This window comes from Lissotriton vulgaris, chromosome 11 (genome assembly GCF_964263255.1).
Source record: "Lissotriton vulgaris chromosome 11, aLisVul1.2, whole genome shotgun sequence".
Classification (NCBI taxonomy): domain Eukaryota; kingdom Metazoa; phylum Chordata; class Amphibia; order Caudata; family Salamandridae; genus Lissotriton; species Lissotriton vulgaris.
The window spans coordinates 361,808-383,275 of record NC_141699.1 but is presented as its reverse complement, the minus strand read 5'-3'; the positions used below and the strand labels follow the sequence as shown (position 1 = coordinate 383,275).

The 21,468-nt window shown below is 48.7% G+C and overlaps 1 protein-coding gene across 1 annotated transcript in view; it reads left to right on the top strand.

Annotated features, from left to right (window-relative positions):
- Positions 1 to 21,468, top strand: part of DGCR8 (DGCR8 microprocessor complex subunit) — a 236,955-nt gene that overhangs the window by 79,562 nt on the left and 135,925 nt on the right. Inside the window, exons 6-7 of the mRNA XM_086942619.1 lie at positions 8,045 to 8,345; positions 12,466 to 12,663. Of these exons, the coding sequence (XP_086798745.1) occupies positions 8,045 to 8,345; positions 12,466 to 12,663 (499 nt within the window). The remainder of the gene's footprint in view (positions 1 to 8,044; positions 8,346 to 12,465; positions 12,664 to 21,468) is intronic.

The window sequence follows — 21,468 nt, the reverse complement described above, 5'->3', positions numbered from 1 at the left end:
TTCGGCTGATTTTAGATTAATATTTTAAAGTTTCAAATCTTCACACTTAGAAGATTTTTCGAGTCAAACCAGTCAATGTTATCCTATGGAAGGAAGTGAGTTATCGGTTTGCAGGTGAGTACTCGACTGGTGAAGTTAAAGTTCTGGGCATAGACTCCGGGGGCTCTCGGGGCCTGAAAGGTACAGTAGTTACACCCTCAGCGGCACTGGGGCAGCCGGGTGCAGAGAGAGTAGGCCCAATGCAATCCAAGGGGCCCTGCGGATGGTAGCTGCAAGCAAGCAGGCCGTGTTGCTGTGGGAGCTGAGCTCCTGGTCACTTAGGGCAAGTGGGGAAGTAGTGTAGGGTAGTAGTTGCACTTCCAGCTGCACTCGGGCGGCTGGGTGCAGGGTGCTTGGTGCTTTTGTGGAGGAGTGTGGCTCAGGGGTTAGAGGCGGCAGACCCGGAAGCTGAGATCGGCCCTGGACCAGGGTTCAATTCCCCGCCTCGGCGGGTCTTGGGCTTAAAAATTCCACGGACTCAATAATTCTCGCTCCAGTGCCTTCTCGACTCACGGGTTCACACTCTGCGACTCTGGGCAATAGCTTGCTTAATCTCCACAACGGCCCCTCGCGGCGGGATGCCTGGCTTTCACCTTGTGGATACCCTGCCGGGGTTATCTCACCGGGGAATACCAGGACGGGTTCCCTAAGCAAGCGCTTAGATACCGACCTCGGTCAGTGATTTGCGCTATATAAATACATGTACATTTACATTTACATTTTGAACGGTCGAGTGCTCAATGTTATCCAATGGGAAAGTTAAAAAGTGAACAAAGGCTGCAGGTTTGGGGACGGAGATTCTTCAGGTGCGACCACCACTTAGAGAATTAAGTTGGGATCTTGAAGAGGTAGGTACCCCAGAGGAGGGCACAGGGAGCCGCAGGGTGACTGGTGCAGGGGTGTCTTTTGGTGTTGGGAAATCTTACCCGCAGCTGGTTGCAGTTGGAGGGGTCCTTGGTGCTGAGGCTGCAGGTGTCATCTGGATTGTCGAGGGGGGGGGTCTTTGGGCACTGGACTTCGGGTCCCAGTCGCCGGGGGGACGTCCTCGTGGTCTTGGATCACTCGTGCACGGGCCTGGCATGGTGGGTGCAGAGTGGGCTGGATTTGCGGTTCCTGACTGGAACCCGGGGATTGCTGTTGAAGCTGAGTCTCTGCTCATGGGAGTACCAGTCTTTTAGAGGGTCAAGGCAGGCAGGTCCTCCGGGGTTTTCAAGGTTGCTGTCTGCAGGACTCGCCGGGATTTAGTAGGAGCAGGTTCCAGGATCAACAGGATGGTAGGGCTGGGGCCAAGTCAGTTGGTGTCGTCCTGTTAGCAGCTGCACGGCAGGTCTTCTTCTTGATCTTCTTTCTTGTTTTGTTATCGGGATCTGAGGAAGGAAGGGTCAGGGTGCCTCTAAATACTGAATTTAGGGGCGTTACAGGTAGGGCAAGGGCAGGGACCAATAGGTCCCTGTCCTGGGGTGGGTACACCCCCTAGTCTGCTCCTCTCCTGTGGGAGGGAGTAGGAGCCTAGCTGTGATTGGGCAGGGCTCCACATCTTCAAGATGACCAAAGCTCGGGGTCGCGCTTCACCTCGCCTCTCCCACCTGAGGGGTGGGGTTGACACAGGCTGGCACACCCCCCTTCCTTACGTAGGGTTTCCTGCCAGAGTGGGGGTCAGAACTGGTGGCGGCCAGTTGCTGAGTACAGCAAGTGGTCTGGAGAAGTTTGATATCAAACTTGTCTGTCTTCAGTGGAGCCATTATAGTGCTGTGGAGTTCATAATGACAATCTCCCAGCACCATATACTCTTAATGGCATCACTGCACATACAGTGCCCAGGAATGGCCCTGGGTACTGTAGGGGCACAGGGCTCATGCACTAGCATAGGGCACCCAGCAAGAGGGGTGACTGAGGTATGCCAGGGCAGTGGGTTTTGTGGGCATGGCACACAGGGATGTGTGCCACGTCGACTCTTTGTTTAGTTCTGTACTTGGACACTCAGCCTGCGAAGGCAGTGTGTGGGTGTTGGGGTACAGGGCCCCGAAGGGTGTCACAATAAGTGCTGCAGCCCTTAGGGGGTCTTCTCTGGTCACCATGCCCTGGGTACCTAGGGTACCATTTACTAGGGGTGGACAGGTGGCCAGAGATGACAATTGGGTTTTAGTTTCAACACAGTTTTAGGGAAGGAACACAGACCCTGGGCACCTGGTTGGCAGGAGCCCAAGGCATACTCAGTCAAAGCACATCAGCAGTTCAGCAAAAAGTGGGGGCATACCAATGCAAGAAAAATTGCACTTCCTCACACAGTATGTGAGGCATGTCCTAATAGTGAATTACAGCCATTTTCGTGTTTCACTATTGCAAGGCTACCTGTTCTCCATAGGCCAGAATGGGCTGTTAGAATTATTACATTTTATAATCCTAACTGACTCAGAGAACATGGTAGAAATTCGAGTTTAGTATGCCTGAATTCAGAATAATAATATACATATTTTAGTGAGGTTGGTTTTTGATTTTGTTTGAAAATACCACTTTTAGAAAGTAGGTATTTTCCTGCACTGTGAAAGGAAAGGAGAAGTCTGGTAAACAGTGCTCAGGAACTGGTTTGGACTAGGCAAAGGCCCCTCTCCCCTCAGAGAACATAGGATTTTGGGGTATAAATATTGGGACCCTGATCCCAAGAAATTTGATCCTTTGGACTGCAAGAAGAAACCTCTGCTGAGGAGAGGAACCTGAAGAAACTGAGGAGAGACTATTCCTAAGCTGAAGTGCTGCTTAGGGGATTGGCCTGCAGTGGTTGCCTGACTGCCAAAGAGAGGAGAAAGGAACTTTGTGTACTTTGCTTTCAACTTGCGAAGGATCTCCAAGGGCTTGGAAAAGAGCTTGCCTCCTGCTGAAGTCTCAGGGACAACAGACTTCAAACCCCAGCTCCCCTGGGTTCTTTGGAAGGGCCTGCTGCTGTTTTGGACCTTCTGAGGGACTTTGTGTCGCAAGGAGCTGGAAGCACGCCTCAATGAGGAAGAAGCGTGTCGCCGTCACTGCTGCTGCCGTCGCATCGTGAATGTCGGCGCTGTAGCTGTCGTGTTGCACCGCATCGAGAAAAGCATCTAGCAACGAAGAGGAAGCGTGTCGCCGTCGCTGCTGCTACAGTTGCAACTCCAAGGGAGGGTGTCTCCGCTGTAGCTGTCGTATTGCACCGCATCAGGAGGAGTCTCGCAGCGAACGAGAAGCATGTTGCCGTCGCTGCTGTTGCATCGTGGATGTCTGCGCTGTAGCTGTCGTATTGCACCGCATCGAGAGAAGCGCCTTGCATCCCCCGGAGAAGCGCGCCTCTGTCAGAGCTGCTGCTGTCGCACATTGAATGTGATCGCTGTAGTTGTCTCATTGTGCGGAAGCTTCTCGTAATGTCGGAAAAAAGGTGTCGCTGCTGCAGCCGACGCATCAAATCGAGACTCTTCGGAGAAGCATGCCGCATCTGGAAGATCTTCACGTCTTTATTTCTTTGCACTGGAACATTGCCACATTTTCTTCGCTGCGACATTGCTTGTCGTGGAAGCGCAACGCATCGTAAGATACATTGACGCAAAGTGTCTTAAGAACTGAACTGAACTAAGCCAAACTATCATCTTAAAGTAAAAGTATTGTGTATTTTTGTCGTTTAAGGTCCTGTAAATCTATATAAAGAATACTTATTTTTGATATAAAATGTTGTGTTGTGTCCATCTGTAGTGTTGTCACTGGGTTACTGTATGTGGTCACAAATGCATTACACACTGCCTCTGAGATAAGCCTGCCTGCTCGTGCCAAGCTACCAAGGGGGTGAGCAGGGGTTAATTTAGGAGTGTACCCCCTTACGCTGACTAGAGTCAAGTGTCTCTATTTGTCACAAGTACCTACCTGTGCCAACTAGAGACCCCCAAATCTAACATTGACGTTAACGCTTCTGTGCACCAAGGCATGCAGACTGCAGTGGCAGTTTGCATGGCCTTGGTGAGGGTTCCCTAGATGACCAACCCTCTTCAGTCCCAGTGTCCTATGTACCAGGGTACCATTTATGCAGGGGCATGGGGGGGCAAAGGGAGGGGTCTAAAGTGCCAATCGTGCTACAGTTCTAGGGAAAGAACACTGGTACTGGAAACCTGGACTGCAGGGACCCAGTACTTTACAGTCAAAGTTGCATCCGAAGCCTGGCAAAAGGTGGGGGTTCACTGCAACAGAAACCCACTTTTCCACACTGACTTCAGCTTTGATGCTGTCTTTGACTTGGTCAAACCGCCTATATATTTGATTTTTGACGGGTAGGATGTCCCTAGTGCCCACATCATGTGTACACCAGCATGTCTGACCAGGGGTCAAGGAGAAGAGCACAGCATACTGGTGCAGGACTTGCCTGCAGTCAGCTTGCTGTTGGGCAGCAAGGTTGTTTGATAAGACAACTCTTTCTACTGACCCATCTTTAGGGTTGTGAGAGTAGGTCATGGAGATGTTCACTCTCTTCCTGATCTGATCCTCATCAGTGACAATCAGCAGGGCCACATCATGCCTGTCATGGTAGTGTTTAAGGCGGTTCTTTGGAGCTCCTGGAAGTGCCACGGTCCACTTGATGGATGACACCCCCCCACCCCCCCTTTACTTTTAAGGATAGGGTAGTGTAGGAAAGTGCCCCTTTTGACATGGTCACCCCTACTTTTTGCCTGGTACATGATTCAGTACACTGGGTTCCTGCTAACCAGGTCCCCAGTGTCGGATCTCTTTCCCAAAACAGTACAATTGTTTCCCCAATGCACAGCAAGTCTTCAGTTCTCATTTTTGCGTCTCTTCTTTGTCCCCTTCTTCTGGGTCTGTCGATTCTGATTTCCTGGCATCAGGGGTATCACCTAAATGGTCAATTTAGGTGTGTTAAGGAGAGTAACAGGTAGTAGCTAATGGGCTACTTACCTTTAGGGTGACTACAGTCCCTATATGATGACTTCCTGTAGGAACTGGGAATAACCCTGTCCCAGTGAGCCTAATTTAGACCAAAAACCATGACGGTGAAATTCTAGTTTTCGTGTTCACATTAACTGTGAGTGAAAACGCCTCCTGACAAGCTAATTTTTCCACCTGTCCTGGTACCAAATAGGCTTTTGGCGGGGTGGCATCTCGCCGGTCTGGAGGGAAGCCAGGGTTGCATGTCAAAGGTGGCTAAGACCTTTGATGCCTCATGCCTTGATATGCTGATTACTAGAGGGGGAGAGGACCCCTCCAGCCAGCAGGCATTTTCTACCCTCGGAGCATGATGTAAATGTAAATGTATAGGCATTTATATAGCGCACTACTTACCCGTAGGGTCCCAAGGCGCTTCGACCGCTGCGAAACCCTTCCTGGCTTCCCTGAGAGATGGTCCCTTAATGGGTATCTCCAGGGTGAGACCAGGCATCCCCGGCGGTCTGGTGGGGCCGTTAGTGAAGATGAGGCAAGCTAATGCCCAGAGTTGCCGAGTGTGATCGCTGATCGGAGTGGGCACCGAGGCGAGAGAATTATCGAGTCCGCTGACCCTGGTCCAGAAACCTGCCGCGCCGGGAATCGAACCCTGGTCCCGGGTCATCCTCTGCTCTCGGGTCTGCCGCCTCTAACCAGTGAGCCACACTACTTCACTGGGCTCTCACCTTCACGGCATCAAATCTGTTTGTGGTGGCAGGCTGGTCTATGTCAGTCAGCCAGTACACTAGAGGTTGGTATGTTTTCAGGGGGCATCTCTAAGGTGCCCTCTGGCTGCATGGTATAATAAATCTTATACTTGTATTAAACCAAGGTGTTCGATACCAAAAACCATAAGTTTCTGTGAAGCCATCATGTAGCTGTGGAACTCTTAATGGCCAGTACTTGTACTTGGGATGGCTTCTGTTCTTGTACTATCTTGCAATTGAATTGCCCTGCACAGGCGCATATCTACTCGTACAAATGTCTTTGTATCGAATATAATGCACCCTACCTTTGGGCTGTAAAGCCTACTGTAGGGGTGATTCATATACATTCCATGCAGTGTCTGGGAACATGGCAAACCGGGTGTGTGACATGGTATGGTTTCACTTTTTTGTCTGTATTATTTCACGCAGACTGCAATGGCAGTCTGTACGATTTTGGTAGTGGGTCCCTGAGGGTGGCACAATACATGCTGAAGCCCTTAGAAACCCTCTTCAGTACCCATACCGTAGGTACCAGGGGTACCACTTACTATGGACTTGCGGGGGGGGGGGCGGGGGGGGGGGAGGCTTTGCCAGTTGTGGAACCGTTATACAGGTGCCAATTTTTGGGAAAGAACACAGGCACTGGGAACCTGTTTGCAGGAACCCAGTGCGCTTCAGTCAAAATTGCAGTCTAATAGATCTCGCATTTGCAAGTGTTACAGCTATTGACTTTGTTTATTTATGTGTTTGTTTTTTAAAACATATAAATTAAAGGCTTTGGTATTTACAATGATAATAGCTTAAACTCTTGGAAATGCGAGACCTTTTAAGCAATGTGTAACTGTATCTGCATCCCATACAGGCTGTGATGTTATCACGAGGAGAAAATAAAACTATAGTAATTCACTGCTACAATTGAGACGTTAGTAGTGAGCGTCTTTATTATAGCAGTGCATAATTATAGTATTCTTTTCTCCTAACTTCCACAGTGCATGCAGCCTTCAAAATTCAAAGCAGCGGGGGAGGGGAGGAGGCGACAGCTGCTGTGCTGGTATACATTGACAAAAATGAAAGCAGGAATACAACCCATCCGGATGTTACAAAGTATTCAACTTGTGTCCTTGTTGTGCTGTAGTGCTGAGCATTTTCATTTGTATTGGTGGCCAATAAAGCTGTTTGTCATCCGTGTTGTTCTTCAAGCGGGTGCTGTGCTGAAACCTAAAGCGCAGTGCCCGGGGGGTGGGACGGAGTTAGGGGCTACGAGCTGCGGGTGCCATTGTGTTTGTGTTCATTTCGGCAGCCACGCAAAACAAGAGGTAAGTGGCTGCTGTTCTTGAACCTGATGGTGCCACACGCATGTTTTAAAAGCGCTGCAGGAAAGCAGATCATGTCTTCAGTAGGACAGAATAATTAAAGAAACTTGTGCCCGCAGACTAAATAAACATTGTGTAATCACACAATTAAAAGTCCAGCCCTCACAGGAGGTTACAAATGCAGACAAGGCGGGACTAACAAGCCCATTAAGTAATCCGCAACCATTTAGAAAGGACAATAACGGGATCCATTTGAAAAGATGGGCGGAGCTTTCAGTCCATACCTTAATACAGCATGCCTCGCAGAGCAGTGCATGTACTGCCCAGGCTCGACCTAAAAATGGGGGTGACCATGTCATAAAGGGGCACTTTCTTACACAGCCAATTGAAACTTCTAGCACACACACATACACAACAACACTGGACTAACATATTTCAAAAGCTGCCTACACTTTAAAGCCTGCCAGACCCCTACGCTCAGCCCACTCCTACACACCCCGCGCATCTTAAAAGCGGGGCCGCAGGTTGCTCATTCTACATCACACCCAAACCATGGAACGATCTCACTTGTCACATAAGCGCTGCCTCCATATTTCTTGAGTTCCGCAAGAGGCTGAAGACCTGGCTCTTCTAATAAAACAGTGACCACACACCTGCTCACGTGCCTGGATACCCTCATGGGTGATTAGTCACTATGCATATCAACATAATCTAGTAACATTTAAATAGCGTGACTTTAGAAATGCTTCTCCAGTTTGATGAAAAATATTAAGACTGCGCTGAAGTACCTCCTCCTATAATGCTAGATCATGTCTTTGTTGCCTGTTAAAGCTGCAGGCTGCAGAAATCTGTGGAAAATATATTTACTGAAATCAAATCCTGGTGGGTCAGCTGGGCCTTGCGGCTTAGAGTTTGATAAAGGAGTTCCTCCGACTTTGGTAATGAGGCCTGTTTGTGAACGTCATAATGGTTTACTTGTTAAACTGCTGAGAAATATTGTTAATATCTTCTTCCGCTTTATGTATTGTGTGCTGTTTGCAGAAACATGATCCTCCGGTCAGCAGCATTCCATGTCTCCATTACAAGAAAATGAAGGACATTGATCAACAAGAGCAGAGTAACGACCTAACCCCTTCAAACCAAGTATCTCCAGAGAAGCCCACTGAAATGTCCTCTGACCAGAACTGCCAGGTTGCAGAGCCGGACTCCACTGCTGAGCTTACTACAGCAGTTGTCAGCGTGGACCCCCCAGATGAGAGAGAGGATAGAGACCCCTCTGTGCTTGAAGGACCGTTGGGGCAAGTGCAGGCTAAGGTGGAGGTGTGCAATGATGAATCGATTCGTAAGTATCTGCATTCTCTGCTTAGTGCTTAACGTTGTGAGAAGTCAACAAACAGCCGGCTGTGTATGTCTAGCTTTACTTTGTTTATAGTTTTTCAAGGTTTATTTATTGTTTGCTGTTCTAGTTGCGACTTACCTAGGTGGCTTAATATCCATTAACACATTTCATTTTTAGGTATCTCTACAGCCCACTTTCAGTCATCTGTTGACTAAGGCATCTTGTGAAGAATACCCATACTTAGAGTGGGCTTTGGGTCTGTTAATTTTCGACAGTTTTTTAAGCTTTGTCAATTTAATTTGCTTGCTTCCTATGCTTGTTTGACTCTCTCATGGAGCACAGCGTCTTAAAGATTGCTTATGTTTTTTCCTTTTTCTGAGATGTTGCCGATTTAACAACAAATGGTAAAACCTATTGGCTATGCCAATGCTTCTTAATTACTCTATTTATTTTTTCTTCATATATTCATGTCATTCTATACATCTCTCGTGCTCTCTCTCTCTCTCTCTATATATTATCACATCAAGTTCCAGAAGGCCGTTTGGCATTCGCCCAGATGGGCGGGACTTGAGATGCTTATCATGGCTCCCTCTTCTTGCCATTGTTTTGCCTGCATTTTCGCCCGTGACCAAGAGCACATGAGTGCTCGAAACGCGTTGGGCATTTGAACTTTGGATTGTGAAGTGCCCTCTTACCTGACTGAGTTTCCTCACATTAAAGGCATTTCAACCCTCTGTGAAGTGGCGTCTTCTCATTAGGTCAAATTAATTGGTGATGTGTTTGCGGCCTGGTCTAGGTCGCGAGGACGCCATGCCGCGTGTGGAGCTGGACTGGGTGCTTTGAAGAATCGAAGCACTGCTGGGACAGATGGGCCGTTGCGAGCGAAGTTGCACGCACAGCAGGAATGAAGTGGCAACGCCTGGACCACATCCTTCCTCTCCAGCAGAACCCAGAGCATCCGCCTCCCACCCTTCCGCTCAAAAACCACCAAGATCTGCGGCGTCCCTCAGGGATCCTCCCTCAGCCCGACACTGTTCAATGTCTACATGGCACCACTCGCCCACGTCACACGACAACATAGCCTCAACATCATCTCCTACGCCAACAACACCCAGCTGATCATCTCCCTCACTGAAGACCCCCACACCGCTAAAGCCAACCTCCACTTAGGAATGAAGGCTGTCGCCGACTGGATGAAGGATAGCAGACTGAAGCTGAATTCAGACCAGACTGAGGTCCTCATCCTCTGACCCACCCAGTCAGCCTGGGACAACTCCTGGTGGCCCACATCGCTAGGCACTGTACCGAAACCCACCGACCACGCACGCAACCTGGGGGGTCATCCTCTACTCCGCCCTCTCCATGACCAAGTCATCGCCGTCTCAGCGGCCTGCTTCACCACCCTCCGAATGCACCGCAGGATCTTGAAATGGATCACCCCACCACCCCCCTCCGACACGAGAAAAACCGTCTCCCAGGCCCTCGTCACCAGCAGACTCGACTACGGGAACGTCCTCTACTCGGGAACAACAACCAAGCTCCTGAGACGACTACAACAAATCCAGAACGCCTCGGCGCGACTGACCCTAAATGTCCCGAGACGCAGCCACATCACACCCCACCTGAGAGGCCTACACTGGCTCCCGTCAACAAGGGGATCACCTTCAAACTCCTCATCCACACACACAAAGCGCTACAAGACACCGGACTTGCATACCTCAACGACCGACTCAGCTTCCACACCCCCACCCGCAGCCTCCGCTCAGCCAGCCTCACCTCAGTTCCACATATCTGGAAGACCACCGCCGGTGGCAGATCCTTCTCCTACCTCTCCGCCAACACCTGGAACGCTCTCCCTACCAGCCTACGACAGACCCAGGACGTGCTGACCTTCAGAAGACTTCTCAAGACCTGGCTCGATCAGTAGCAGCGCCTCCCCCCAGCGCCTTGAGACCCTCACGGGTATGTAGCGCTTTAGAAATGCAGTGATTGACTGCTTCTCCCTATGATTAAGAGGCATGCTGCCTCGAAACGCGTCGGGGATTCTTTGAAAAGACTTTCACTGGAATGCTGTGTGTAAAAGAATAAAGGTTCAGTGGAACTTATCTTTGTGGAGTTGCTTCCTCTAAGCACAGGGCAACCTTGGAAATATATATACGTACGTGTGTGTGTGTATGTACATGTGTGTATACATGTGCGGGTATGTGTGTGTGTGTGTGTGTGTGTGTGTGTATATTCATACTTCAAGGTTCCCACCAGTTGGAGACGCACTCTGACATCTACTGCAGCAACCTTCATGAGGTAAAAAGCCGGATCTGCGGGCGGATCCTGTTAACAGCATGCCTGTCTAGTCATGCCCGACGCGTTTACTGCTCATTGCACTCTTCAGAGGCGCGGCAGTCATTTTGGCATAGAGGCCACACCTCTCACTTAAAAATATGAGCCCTCCAATGGGCGTCTCAAATGAGTCCACGCTGGTTTGTGGGATGCACCACCTGGAAATTTGGGGCCACGGAGCTCCGAATCATGGAGTCTCAATTTGGAGGCATCCATGGAGGATTGACAAGCCGGATGTGCGAGTGGAGGCCTATTGGTGGACTTGAAACATCTCAGACAGCGGCACATAACTGAAGCACACCCTACAAGACCCACAAACTAACGCTGACTCATTCGAGTCGCCCATTGGAGGGCTCATATTTTAAAGTGAGAGGTGTGGTTTCTATGCCAAAATGACTGTCGCGCCGATGAAGAGTGCAATTAGCATGAAACGCGTCTGGCGTGTATCGACAGGCATGCTGTAAAGTGGATCTGCTGCCGATCCGGCTTTTACCTCATGAAGGTAGCTGCAGTGAATGTCAGAGTGCGTCTCCCAACAGGTGGGAACCTTGGAATATATTTATATATTTCCCAAGGTTTCCCGGTTCTTAGAGGACCCAATTGTATGTCGGATAGCCTTTAACAGTTCTGGATCCACAAAGGGGATATGATTATCTTATAGACCGTACTGAATTGTGCTAGCATGCACATTTTAACTGTTAGTTATGATGCTCTCTGTTCTTTCTGCTTTTTACGTGCTTTAAAATATTTTTTTCTTTGCAGCTCATATTTAAGTACTACAGTTGGCATTGCAGGGTCCTGGTAGCCTGGTTCTTGGTTATGACACTGTGCAGGGGGGGAGCTCTCTGTAGGCCTGGATGATCGGGCCGGAGTTATTTGGACTCACTGCCTGTGGGTGGGGTGGTTGTCTGGGGGTCAAAGTTGTGGCTGCCTCCCAAGGCTCTCTTGTTGGTCAAGACTGGTCGGACCCACGGGGTGAGTGAAAGTGCTTTACCATAAACAAAATCTGCAAAAATAACTACTGGCTGGGAAAAGATTAACCTCATTAGCTCTTAAAAGGGGCCATCCAGGGAAGGAAAAAACAGTTCTCTTTACCAAGTACTGGCACTACATATCCAGCAATCGCCTACAATCTTTGATTGTCTGCCACGGGTCCGAGACCTATTGTGACATCATTCACAGGATGGCCATATAAGGCAACAAAAATGATAATTACTTTATTATAACTTCTCAACATGCTACACAGCAGGTACACTGCTCTACAACATAGCCTAAACACATTACCAAAGCCAATAGGTCTGGCAAAACACTTATAAGGTCCCAAAGACGAGACCTATTGGCTATGCCAATGCTTTTTTCTCAGTTGTGTTGATGGCTGTGATGAAACAAACACATGGGAGGCGGTGCACACACAGTTGTCACTGTAATGATTTAAAATTACAATTCTATCTCCTAAACTGAACAATATTTATGCAACTACTATTTTACTTGGAAACCTAACTGATAGCATTGAAACATGTGCATAGTACAGCTGGTGAAATATTTTTTTGTACCCACAAGCTTGCATTCCTATCTTTTTTTTTAATGTGGTTAAAGTGCATTGGCAATAGTTTGAGCTTTTATGTTTTGTTCAAATGCAATTTAGACTGCGCTGAAATAGACGTAAAAAAAGATTCTGTTACCCATAATTTATCACCAGACATCAATCGGCATCTTAGCAAGTTATTGATGGTGGAAGCACTCCATGGAAATAACTCACTAAAAAGCTGGTTGTTATATTTCACAGACCTGGAAGAGTTTTGCGACTACCTGAAGAAGCGGTTTGATTTTGAGCAGGTTACTCTTAAGAAATTCAGATCCTGGGCTGAAAGAAGGCAGTTCCACCGGGAGATGAAGCGGAAGGAAGCAGAGGCTGAACGGCCGATCCTACCAGCTAATCGGAAGCTGATTACCTTGTCTGTGCGTGATGCACCAACCAAGAAAGGTTAGTGGAAGTCAAATTGCATAAAATGGTTAGGATTAACTGAATAATTTCTATAGGTTTTGAAACCTATATGAGTAAGGAACATGTTACTTGCCTGTACTACTTGGTTTGCTGACTGTAGTGTTGTAGATTCACATGTTATAGACGCTCCTGCCATCAGTGTTTGTGTCAGAATGTTTTTTTCCTACGGTGTAACAGTTTTGAAGTGACTTTAGGTACCTCCCCTAAAACCTACAATGCACCAGGACATAAACTCCACCTCAGATTTTGTTCACCCCCCCCACCAAACATCCCTTCCCCTCCCAAACAAAACGTTTTTACGCTTTTTTAAAAGATAGCTTCCATTTGATCAAATAAACAGAGAACATGCTAAAATGGGCATCATTTTTGTTTATTACACACAATACATTTGGTTATGTTATGTTATAAAGGGCTCTTCTATAGCGCACGGCTACTCCATGGAGTGTCCCGGCGCTTTGGCAAAGAGAGAATAGAAGGAAAGTACATAACACAACACCCTCCACATGGCGACACAGAATTACTGGGCAAAAAGCCACGTTTTCAAGTCCTTTCGAAAAGCAAGCAGGTTAGAGGTAGTTCTCAAAGCAAGAGGAAGCTTGTTCCAACAACGAGGGGCCAAATACCGGAAAGAACGGCCTCCAGTACGAGCACGTTTAATGATGGGGACAGCTGCTTTGGCCTGCTGTGCGGATCTTAGGAACCTCCTGGGAGCATAGAAGGCCATCCGCTTCCGGAGGTAATTAGGGCCGGTCAAGTGGAGAGCTTTAAAGGCCAGAGTCAAGATCTTAAAAGTGACTCTCTTGGCGATCGGAAGCCAATGAAGTCTCTCAAGCAACTCCGACGCGCGAGCCCTTCGCGGTAGTCCAAAGATGGCCCTGGCGGCCGAGTTTTGCACGACCTGCAAACGGGCTAGAAGATACTTTGGAAGGCCTAGATAAAGGGCATTCACGTAATCAAGACGCGAGCCTATCAGGGCCTGAACAATAATTTTTTTATGTCGGAGGGATATTAGGGGAAGAAACTTCCGCAGCATTTTCAAAATGCCGAAGCACTTTCCGGTCATCCCTACAATCTGGGGTCTAAAAGAAAGATCAACATCACATAAGACACCCAGATTTTTAGCTTTTTGCGGGGTATCCTCAGGCGGTGACATGTCGGAAGGCTCTCCCAAGCTGAAGTATACCTATACACACTTCAGGATGTCAACGCGGATGCTGACGCCAGAGGCGACGTCTCCTAGCAGAGTCCAGCCACTGCCACCGGTCCATTTACTAGAGACTGAGGACTCTGATGATGGCGCCATGTTCCCCACTGCAACAAGTCCATCACAGCTAAATGTCCAGGTCCATGAGAGTTCGGATTACGAAGATATGGGTCAGGCTGAAGTCCCATACCAGGAGGAATATCAATCCGCTCCTCATTCACAACCTATGGTGTGCCTCCCGGCCTCCATTGTCACGGACCTCCAATTCCTTATAGCGGACTACAAACAGCGGTTTCCGCCTACTCCGCCACCTCCAGTAGTGCCACCACAACCCGTGACACCAGCTCCTCCTCCTCGCCCTAGACCACCTCCGCTGGTCATTACTCCAGATCCTGTATCTTTGCCTCCACAACAATCTTCGGATGAAGAGGAAGCAGTGTAAGAAGACGAGGAGGGTCAACAGGAAGAGGGAGAAATACAGGATGATGAGTGGAATGACTATCATTTCACATCCAGCATCCCCATCCCCAGATCAGGCACAGGCGGATTCACCTCCAGAAGACATCGGGGGGGTTTCATAATGTTATTGAGCGAGCAGCAGCAAGGTTCAAAATAGAGATGACCACACAACCTCCGACTGTTTCTTATGACTTTAAGGAGCCATTCAAGAAGACGTCCGGTCAATCCCTATTATTGACCACATCTGGGACTAGGGGGTAAAGATAATGCAAAATCCTTCATCTCTACTTCCAGTGCCGACCAGGCTCGATAAGAAGTATAACACGGCTCCGGCATGCCATACTAAACCGGACTCCGTGATTACACAGGCCACGCAGCGGGAATCCAACAACCCAGCTGCTGCACTGACTGCGCCTCCGGACAAAGAAGGCCGTAAACTGGATAACATCGGGAAGAGGTTCTCGTCGATGTCGGCCATTAACGTCAGGGCGGCCAACTCGCTTGCGCTCTTGAGACGCTACAATCGCCAGATGTGGGCAGATGTTGCCCCATACCTAGGCACACTGCCAGAGGAGTAGAAAGAAGAGGTAAAGCAGATCCTCCTTGAGGGAGAGCGGTCCGCCTCAGAGATTATTGACGTGGCGATGGATATCTCCTCTACAGGATTTCGCCAGCTGGCTGGGGCAGCTGTCCTTAGGCGCCAAGGCTGGCTGAAAGCTACATCTTTCCGGCCAGAAGTCCAAGCCAAGGAACTAGACATGCCGTTCGACGGAGAGCCTCTCTTTGGGAAGCATATTGATGAGCTGCTGCAGGGTATCAAGAAAGATACCGAGACCGCAAAAGCCCTGGGTACCCTCCAGTACAAGAATACTTCCTTTCGGGGCTCCAGAGGAAGAGGCCAGCAGACAAGAGGTGGATATCAGGGGTACAAATCTTCCTATGGCTCTTCCCAGCAATACAAGCCTCAATCCCAACAGAGGCAGCAACAAGGCCAGTCTTCTTACAATAAGTCCTCCTTTTGAGGAAGAGGAGGAAAGAAAGATTCCGCCAGAAGGCAATGACTTCTTTCTCCAACAGGCCTCCACTTCTTCCCCACGTTACGTAGTTGGAGGCAAAATTTCCAACTTCCTCCACAATTGGCAAAAAATAACTACGGATCGTTGGGTTCTTCAACTGGTTTGGTTCGGGCATACTCTGGAGTTTGTGGACACTTCTCCTTCGAACCCCCATGTCCCATGCAACACAAGAATCCTCATCTTCTTCAAGCGGAACTCTCACTAATGCTTCAGAAAAATGCCATAGAAAGAGTTCCCAGAGGTCAGAGGGGGAAAGGATTCTATTCACGGTTCTTCGTGATACGAAAAAAGGAGAAGAAATATGGAGACCTATACTGGATCTAAGGAACCTAAACACATACCTCAAAGAACAATAGTTCCGTATGGTTTCCATTCAAGAGGTGTTACAGCTACTCAATTCCAGGGATTTCATGGTGTCCTTAGACCTCCAGGACGCCTATTTTCACATACTTATCCACAAAAGTCACCGCCAATTCCTAAGGTTCTGTGGCGGGCAGACATTACCAGTTCAGAGTGTTGCCATTCGGCCTGAAGTTGGCGCCACGCATTTTTACAAAATGCCTATCTCCAGTGGCAGCTTACCTTCGCCAGCACCATCACCAGGTATTCCCCTACCTGGACGACTGGCTCATCAAGTCTCCCACTATAGAAGGCGTAAACCGGTCTTCCAACGCCTGTCTTCAGCTCTTCGAGAGTCTAGGACTTACACTCAACCAGGAAAAGTCAGTACTGCAGCCCTCTCAACGCCTCACTTTCCTGGGAGCAATTCTAGACACACATCAGGAGAAGGCCTTTCCATCACAGGAGCGTTGGGCCAAACTGAGGTCACTGGCAGCACACATTCAGCTCAAAAAGACCATCAAGGTGCGACTTTTCAAGTCACTGCTAGGAATGATGTCCTCCAACATCCTCCTAATACCACACTGCCGCCTCCGTATGCGTCCCTTACAGGAGGTGTTATCATCTTGGTGAATCCAGTGTACGGGATCCTTTGATCTACTGAGGATCACTCCGTTCATGGTGAAGGCCCTGCACTGGTGGCTTCAAACAAAAAACCTGCACCAGGGCCTTCCATTCCTGCTTCCAGTCTCCCCACACCTGATAACAGATGCATCATTGGAAGGATGGGGTGCGTTCCTGCAGGAACTTCAGATACACGGTCTGTGGTCGCCAGCTGAAAAACTGCTCCACATCATCCTGTTGGAGTTGAGGGCAGTATACCTGGCTCTTTGAGCTTTCCTGCCCAGAATCGGGAACTCCCCAGTGCTTGTGAGGACTGACACCACCACAATGCACTACTTAAACAAGCAAGGGGGAACTCGATCCATGACGTTGTCTCAAGAATCGCAGCGAATTTGGAAGTGGCTACTCCAACACAACATTTCGTTGAGGGTGGAGTACGTCCCAGGAGCAGACAACACCCTGGCGGACTCACTAAGCAGGCAACGCTCCATTTGCCACGCGTGGGAGCTCGACCAACCTGCTTTCGACGCAGTATTCTCCCGATGGGGCAGACCTCACCTGGATCTATTTGCGACGGAGATCAACGCAAAATGCCAACATTATGCAAGCTGGCTTCCCCAGAAAGGATCTCTAGGGGATGCATTTTTGATCGCATGGTGCAACGTATTTGCTTACGCTTTTCCTCCATTTCCCCTGATCCCCAGGGTCCTTCGGAAATTGAAAGCAGAGCATTGCACACTGATCCTGGTCGCCCCAGCGTGGCCACGCCAACACTTGTTTACAGAACTCCACCTTCTATTGCTGGAACCTCCGATTCCTTTCAGGCCTTACCCGCATCTCCTCGCTATGAACCAGGGGCAAGTCCAGCATCCAGATCTAACATCTCAGATTGTCGGCTTGGCTCCTGAGTTCAGAGAATTCCAGGACTTCGATATCCCTCAGGACTGCAGGGTCGTCTTAGCCCGGGCCCGGGCTGACAGTACCAATAAGACATATTCTCCTAAGTGGAAGAGATTCTCTTTATGGTGTAAAGCTAACAAACAGCACCCGTTCTCGTCATCTCCGGCACAACTGCTGCCCTACCTGCTTCACCTGGCCAACTCTGGATTGGCTCATGCCTCAATCAAAGTCCACCTGGCAGCCATATCTCGGTTCAGACGCTCTTTGTCTGGTGTTTCCCTATGGTCCAATAGACTGGTCAAGCAGTTTCTGAAAGGCTTATTCAGGACTTATCCTCCAGTGAGACCTTTACCACCTACATGGCAGCTCAATATTGTCCTGGCGCAGTTGATGAAACACCCCTTTGAGACGATGCATAAAGCAGGTCTCAAATACTTGTCATGGAAAACCGCTCTCTTGCTGGCTCTCACATCAGTAAGGAGGGTGAGTGAGCTGCAGGCTTTCTGTATTCAGGACCCGTTCCTTCAGTTTAAACAGGACAGAGTCATTCTATGGACTAACCCCAAATTCATACCAAAGGTTCAGTCTGCTTTTCATTTAAACAAACCTATTGTCCTGAGATCTTTCTTCCCTAATCCATCTTCAACAGCGGAGAGATCTCTACATTCCTTAGATCTGAAAAGATGTCTGAAATTCTACCTTCATAGAACAGAACAATTTCGCAAGTCCAACCAAATATTTATTGCCATCAGCAGGCCCAGGAAAGGCCTACCATTGACAAAGCAGAGCATTTCAAGGTGGATCTCTGCGGCCATCGCCTTCTGCCACCAACAGGCGGGACATCCTCTGCCCGTCAAAGTTCGGGCTCATTCCACTAGAGTGGTTTCCACCTCCATGGCGCTCTTTTCTGGGGTGCCCATTGTCGACATTTGCAGAGCGGCGACATGGAAGACACCACATACGTTCACCAAGCACTACTGCTTGGATTCGGAACTTATGAAGGATGCAGCAGTGGGACAGGCGGTGCTCCGTCATCTATTTCATTAGAGGTGAGCCTTCTTCCTTTCATCCCTCCTTTCCTATTTCCTAATTGCACATTTCTTATCCTGCTACTGTTTGCAGTTTAATCTGTTGCACTATTGATAAGGTATTATCAAGTGTCTTACATGCTATATTATGCGAAGTGTGCTGCCTACTACTTGGTACTCTGATTCAGGCATGTGAATCTATGAAAGATTCCCATAATACTGGATAAGAAATGCGTTACTTACCTGTAACTGCAGTTATCCAGTATTGGTATCTTTCATAGATTCACATGCAACCCACCCGCCTCCCTTGGAAGGGCTCACCTTGGTTCTCTCAGTAGGTACTACTTAGCACTGTGCTTACGGAAATCTGAGGGACTAGGGCTCCTTCCAGGAAGGAACTAGAGGGTGGTAGTAGCTGATTGGCCCCTGGCCAAAGTTTGGTCCTTTTTACAAAAGGACTCAGATAGGTTACTAATGTGAGGCCTCTGGCCTATTAGTGTATATATGTCTTTGACATTTCTATTTTTATATACCGGGGACTCCCACCGCGACGACGGGGAATGATTCAGGCATGTGAATCTATGAAAGATAACAATACTGGATAACTGCAGTTACAGGTAAGTAACGCATTTCTTCAAGGTGTTGCCTTTTGGCCTCCGGTCCGCCCCTCGTGTCTTCACGAAAGTATTGGCTCCAGTAGTGGCTTATCTGCGTCTCCAAGGCGTCCAAATCTTTCCACATCTGGATGACTGCCTCCTCAAGTCAGTCTCGCAGACTGTTGGGAGAGTTCCTGTCCCAAGCCACACCTGTGCAATGTGGGGTCCCGCAGGGGTCTGCTCTCAGCCCCACTCTTTTTAACATTTATGTGGCCCCACTTGCCAGGTTGGTAAGATCCTTTGGGATGGATGTGGTGTCATACGCCGATGACACCCAAATTATGGTGTCGCTCTCCCACTCGGTGAGTACCGTTGTTAGCTTCAGGAACTGCATGGAGGCAGTTGCGCAGTGGATGATCTTGAACTCGCTGAAGCTGAACGGAGAGAAAACAGAGGTCCTGGTCTTCGGTGGTGACCAGGATGTCTGGTCTAGTGACTGGTGGCCTCCATCTCTTGGAGCCTGTCCCTCACCCACGAAATCAGCACGGAATCTGGGTGTTTTGATTGACACCTCGGTCGACATGGTCCAGCAGGTAAACAGGACGGTCTCCACATGTTGGGGTATTATCAGGATCTTGAGGAAAATCACACATTATCTCTTCCTCCAAGCCCGCAAATAGGTCGTTGTTGCTTTGGTCGCATCACGGCTAGACTATTGCAACGCGCTCTACTCGGTCATCAATAAAGGTCTGGTTCAACGCCTGCAGATCGTCCAAAAAGCGGCAGCTAGGTTTGTCCTTGCCGCCCCCAGCCTCTCCTCTGCCACTTCCGTTAGGAAAAGCCTGCACTGGCTCCCGATCCAGGCAAGGATCACTTTTAAGATCCTGTGCCTTGTTTATGGGGCCTTGTCTGGCGAAGGTTCGGAAGGTTTAAGAGGCCTGCTGATTCCTTATGTTCCCAGCAGAAATCTGCGCTCCTCTAACAAGAATCTCCTATCCGTCCCCCGATTTCGCAGAGTCAGCTGGGGGGGGGGAAGGGCCTTTTCCTTCCTGGCCCCCAAACTCTGGAACAACCTACCCCCTGAATTGAAGACTCCATCTTCGATTATGCTTTTTAGAAAAGCACTAAAAACGTGGCTCTTCGCTGAGGCATATTGATAATCCAGCACCTGGCTCCGGTTTTATATTTTTCTGCATTATATTTCTTTGATAGGCGCCTTGATGCCCGTTGGGCTAATCGCGCATTATAAGATGATTTTTCATTCATTCATAGATGAGAACCACACCGCCCCCTCTCCCCATCGGGCGGTCAGCTCTGGAAATCTTATAGCCCACAGGTATGGCAAAGGTGATGATCTGATGTGGAGTTAAGCCATGTTTCCGTCAAGAACAACAAATCGAGAGATCTACCTTAAAGGGTCGAAGACATTCTGATGTTTCCTGAGTGAGCGAGCATTAATCAAAGCTGCCCGAATAGGGGGGCCCGGGTAAACTGGCGAGAAGGACTACATTTTTTGTCCAAAAGGGCAGGCCCCACATCCATCTTGAACCCACACAGTGTGCAGACATGATTTATTTCCTCAGCCGCAGCCTGATCACCAGCAGGGCAGCACAAATAGAGGGAGCAAGGGCGCATAAGGCAGTCCCAGTGTACCTATGTCTTGGTTCGGCACCTGGAGATTTGAGGGCAGCATGGCTTGTGCTGGCCATATCTGGGAGGCGCGCCCGCTGTGTGCACCCGCTGCACGTCCACGCAACTAATTTAAATATCCTCGTGTGCCAAAGAACTAGAGAACAACCTGCTGAAAATTGCCTCTCAGTGGCACCACGGGCTACCCGGAAATATGTCACCCAGACAAGCAGCTTCAAGGCAAAGCAGTAGAGAACAAGGTAAAATATGTGAAACATCAAGTTAAAAATTATTGTTTAAAATGCAGGTATGAGGGCAGAGGGCTGTATTCATGTGCAAAACTTCGCAAAAATAGCAGCAGTAAAGTAACAAGGTGCATTGCAGTAGGCGGAGAACCCCTAAGGCACTCTCCTCCACGCAGCTCGCATTTAAATATCCCCGTGTGCCAAAGGGGACATGGAGGGCTAACAATGCAAAAGAGGCATTTTCTCACAGCGTGTCTAACAGGGGAAGGATAGTGCAGGTGTTCACTGACCACACTACTGCTATGTGGTACTACAATAAGCAGTTGCGGGTGGCGTTGTGGACCCTCTGCATCTCTGGACCTGGCTGGAACGTGTAGGAAGCTGGCTCTGTATATACTATCAGTCGAAAGACACAAATTTCCCCTGGATATAAAGATTAACACCAACAATTACTCTTGTATCAATCTTACCGAGCATATACCTTAGATTAGCTTAGGATCAACATGAAAGTTATAACCATAACATTAAAAACAGGCCCCAAATCAAGATGAAGCACTTAAACATTTTTTATTTAAAAAAAGAAAACCAGGGAAAAACAATTCGGAAAATCAGAGTGTACAATACAATCGCATCAGTAAAAATTCATGCAAAGCATGAAATTAATGAACATGGTTCAATTTATAT